The sequence below is a fragment of the Rhincodon typus genome, chromosome 1, assembly GCF_021869965.1.
Source record: "Rhincodon typus isolate 14 chromosome 1, sRhiTyp1.1, whole genome shotgun sequence".
Classification (NCBI taxonomy): domain Eukaryota; kingdom Metazoa; phylum Chordata; class Chondrichthyes; order Orectolobiformes; family Rhincodontidae; genus Rhincodon; species Rhincodon typus.
This window is the reverse complement of record NC_063332.1, coordinates 10,543,890-10,548,636: the sequence shown is the minus strand read 5'-3', so window position 1 is coordinate 10,548,636 and position 4,747 is coordinate 10,543,890. Positions and strand designations below refer to the sequence as shown.

At 44.6% G+C, this 4,747-nt stretch overlaps 1 protein-coding gene across 1 annotated transcript in view; it reads left to right on the top strand.

Moving 5' to 3' along the window:
- LOC109931733 (dedicator of cytokinesis protein 1-like) overlaps window positions 1-4,747 on the top strand; it is a 1,067,415-nt gene that overhangs the window by 233,252 nt on the left and 829,416 nt on the right. Inside the window, exons 11-12 of the mRNA XM_048601800.1 lie at window positions 1,700-1,809; window positions 4,380-4,478. Coding sequence (XP_048457757.1) covers window positions 1,700-1,809; window positions 4,380-4,478 — 209 coding nt within the window. The remainder of the gene's footprint in view (window positions 1-1,699; window positions 1,810-4,379; window positions 4,479-4,747) is intronic.

Sequence of the window (4,747 nt, the reverse complement as noted above, 5' to 3'; positions counted from 1 at the left end):
CCCTCTCCATGCCTCTGCCAGAGTACCAATCCAGGCTTTCCAGCCCTTGCCATGTCTCCCCAAGAGTCCCGTTCTGGGGTGCCTCCCTGGCCCTATCTTGCCACTGTCGCGTCATTAGCCTGCTCTGGGCTGCTCACTTTTGATCCACCTGCATTGCTCTGGCCCACACTCAGTCCACCTAAACTGCACATCTAAGGATTGGGAAGGAAAGCAGAACACCCAGAGGAAGCCCACACAGACAACGTGCAAACTCCACACAGACAGTTGCCTGAGGCTGGCATTGAACCCGGGGTCCCTGGTGTGGTGAGGCAGCAGTGCTAACCACTGAGCCACTGTGCCATCCAGAAGGTGCAGAGAAAATGATCAGAATTAACATTCGAGAGGTCCGGTCAAAAGTCTGATAACAGCAATGAAGAAGCTGTTCTTGAGTCTGTTGGTACGTGTTTTCAAACTTTTATGTCGTCTGCCCGGTGAAAGAGGATAGAACTGGATGTAAGTGGGGAGGATGGGGTCTTTGATTATGTTGGCTGCTTTCCTGTGGCAGTGGAAAGTGTAGATGGAATCAATGGATGGAAGGCTGGTTTTCGTGATGGACTGATCTGTGTTCACAACTCTCTGTAGTTTCTTGCAGTCCTGGGCAGAGCAGTTGCCGTACAAGCTGTGATACATCCAGATAGGATACTTTCTATGGTGCATCTGTAAAAATTGGTAAGAGTCCTTATGGACATGCCAAATTTTCTTAGCCTCCTGAGGAAGTAGAGGCATTGGTGTGCTTGAAACAGTGAGGTAATTCTGCTACTGTGTAAATCAGTGACACTTGGAATATTCTGTACAGTTCTGGTCACCACAGTAAGAAAGGGTTTACACTGACTGAACAAATGTAGGGTATGCAGGGTAGATTGATCTTATTAGGATAATAGGTCGGCACAACATCGTGGACCGAAGGGCCTGTACTGTGCTGTACTGTTCTATGTTCTATGTGCTAAATTTGGGTGAGAGCAACTCCAATGATGAAGGGATTGGATTACAAAGAGTGATTATGTAAATCACAAAGGTATTCAATGACAAATATAGATTAAAAGGTTCTAAGGGGAGCAGCTGTAAGAAGCTATTTCACTTTGTCCAGTACAATACAACAAGAGGACGTGGCCGGTCCTTGAATGAGGCATAAATTCTGAAAGTAATCTATGAGCAGTATTTCAATGAGAAAAGCAGTCTTTGGAGCAGTTTTCCCAGGGCGATGATTTTTTCTGTTATCACAGATTCATTTAGATGCAAATTGGATAGATTTCTTTGAGAAGAGCCCATGTTGGGATGTAGTATGTGGGTAGTTTGAGGTATGGCATTAGTTTTGTGCAGCATACTTAAAAGGAAGAGAGACCCTCAATTGTAGGAAACACAGCAGTCACTTTACACAACGCAAAGTCCCACAATCAGCAATGAGATAGTGACAGGCTAATCTGCTTCACTGACATGAATTGAACCTAGCACCATCTGTCAGGATTTTCCTGGTTGGGTCATAATTTTCCTGGTTGGCACCACATGCCAAGCCTGTGTTTTTGTTGCAGCCAGCCCATCCGCAGGAGTAGGTGGTTTAAGAGCCAGCCCCCATGTTCACTGACCTGTGAAGGAAGGCAAAGGACAGATAATGTAATGATTCACTTGATAAAATTTTGGCATTTGTTTCTGGATCTGCAAGGCACTGAGAAAGGAGCAAATAATTGTTCACAGAAAGAGGATGAAGTCATGACTATTGAGATGGAAAACAGAGAGTGTGGAAGTGCTGGTGAACGGGGAGGTGTAGTCGATGTTAGTGGAATTGCTATTTAATAATTTCATCACATTGGGCTTTGAGCAGGTTGTAACAGATTGCAGCAGGCACTGCAGACCTAGATACCTACTCACCTGAACACTGCAGGGCTCTCCGAGAGTCAACGAGGTAGCACTGTTTGAGGCTATCCGTGCTCTACTTCATGATGTTTTAGAAGCAGCCTGGTTCTTGTACTTCTGCTGTGCTCTTGACTGGAGTTATGACCAGCTGGGATTTCTTTTTTACTCAGTACAGATCTTTGACCTCCTCTGCTCAGTAGAATGCACTATCTGGTTTATGCAGGACAGACATGAAAATGGTTCCAAGGCCATTATTAGGTCTTATTGTATGGTACAGCAGGCTTGAGGGGCTGAATAGCCTATTCTTGCTCTCGCTTCATGTTCTTTTGAGAACCTCGAAGCCACGTTTTGAAGTAGTGCTTGGGATATATTCCCCATGAAAAGACAAATGGGATTTTAGTTTAAAATCCCATCCCAAAAATGATACCTCCAATAATGCAGCCTGCCCCTTCACACTGCGTTGGGACTCTCGGTCCAGTGCATTTTTTTACTTGTTCATGGCATGTGGCTGTCATTGGCTGAGCCAGAATTCATTACCCATCCCTAATTGCCCTGGAGAAGATGGAGATGGGCTACCTTTTTGAAACAAAAAATGTCCATTTCATGCACCCACACTGCTGTTAGGGGGAATTCCAGGATTTTGACCCAGTGACATTGAAGGTACGGCAATATGTCTCTAAGTCAGGATGGTGTGTGGCTTGGGAAAGGGACCCTGCAGGTGACGGTGTTCACATGTATCCGCTGCCCTCGTCCTTCTAGATGGTCGTGGTTGTCGTTTGGAAGGAGCTTCCTAAGGAGAATTGGTAATTTTATGTAATGCACCTTGTATGGTGCACCCTGCTGCTAATGAGCATTGGTGGTGGAGGGAAGACCATAAGGCCATAAGACATAGGACCAGAAATTAGGCCATTCAGCCCATTGAGTCTGCTCTGCCATTTAATCATGGCTGATAAGTTTCTCAACCCCATTCTCCCACTTTCTCCCTGTAACTCTTGATCCCCTTGACAGTCAAGAATCTATCTATCTCTGTCTTAAATATACTGAATGACCTGGCCTCCACAGCCTTCTGTGGCACTGAATTCCGTAGATTCACCACTCTCTGGCTGAAGAAGTTTCTCCTTATCTCCGTTCTAAAAGGTCTTCCCTTTACCCTAAGATTGTGCCCTCGGGTCCTAGTCTCTCCTACCAATGGAAGCATCTTCCCAACATCCACGCTGTCCAGGCCATTCAGTATTCTGTAAGTCTCAATTAGATCCCCCCTCATCCTTCTAAACTCCATCAAGTGTAGATATTTGTAGCTGTGTGACAATCAAGTGGGCTCCTTTATTCTATGCGCTGTCACGATTCTTAAGTGTTGTTGGTGCTGCACTCATCCAGGCAAGTGGGGAGTATTCCATCACACTCCTGCCTTGTGTCTTGTAGAAGGTGGACAGACTTCGGGGAGTTAGGAGTTGAGTTACTCGCTGCAGTATTCCTAGCTTCTAACCTGCTGTTTAGCTATTGTATTTTTATAGCAAATCCAATTGAATTTCTGGTCAATGGTATCCTGCAGGATGTTGATAGTGGAGGCTCATCAATGATAATGCCATTGAATGTTAAGGGGTGATGGTTAGATTTTCTCTTGTAGGTGATGTTGATCGCCTGACATTTGTGTGGTGTAAATGTATCCTATGAATGTTACTTGCCACTTTGCCAGAACAAACCAGCATTAAGTCCAGGGTCCATTTATACATGGGTTGTTTCAGTATTTGAGGAGTTGTGAATGGTGCTGAATATGGCACAATCATCGATGAACATCCCACTTCTGACCTTGTAATGGAGGGGAGGTCATTGATGAAGCAGCTGAAGGGCCTAGGATGCTACCCTGAGGAACTCCTGCAGAGATGTCCTGGGTCTGACTTCCCACAACCACAACCCTCTTTCTATGTGCCAGGTATGACCCTGACCAGTGGAGCCTTTTCCCTCTGTTTCCCAGTTACTCCAGTTCAACTTCAGATTTTGTGATCAAGCTTTGGTAGTAATACGTAAACCCATTACATTCTGCCTCAGTGTCACATCTGAACCCATTATAGACCAAAGCGCAGTGTGCTTTGTCACAGAGAAAGTTGTTTTTTTTATTCCCATGTTGTCAAGTCTCCACCTCACAAGTGGCAAGAACGAAAGAAGTATTGCCTGTTATAGTGTCTGAGGGGATGTCATCTCTCTAAGCAGTTTGTCGTTATTAAAATACAACCTGTCGTCTCTATATAAGTAATGTCATTATTGCAGCCTTACATGAATGTCACACTGTGCTTTCTCAAGAAGTAATCAATTTTACCATCCACTCTAGACATATTATTAATGAAGTACTTGTAGCATGGACTGGCAATAGATGGAACTTTTATCTCAAAACGATGTAGCGAGCAGTATTAATCATTTGTGAAAAGCGTGGCTTTGTGGAAATTGCTGCTCTAATTTAAAAAAAAATTCTCTTTTTCTCCAATACCCAGAATGCCATATGCCAAGGGGCCGGAGATAAACCTGTCACTTATTACCAATCGGTCGTTTACTACCAGCTCAAGCAACAACGCTGGATGGAGACTGTCAAGGTCAGTGCAAGCTTCATGTTAATTCCATCCTGATTGGAAATCTAAACCATAGTGAGGAAACCGAACACAGAGTGCAATGTATGTGGTTCAATGAGCTGCTTCGAGAGGTTACCTGGGAAAATGAGAGGGCAAGAGAATAGCAATGGACCCACAGAATAAACTCCACAGATGCTGCCTGAATTGCTGAGTATTTCCAGCGTTTTGTGTTTTTATTTATGAAGAGTGTGTGTGTGTGTGTGTGTGTGTGTGTGTGTGTGTGTGTGTGTGTG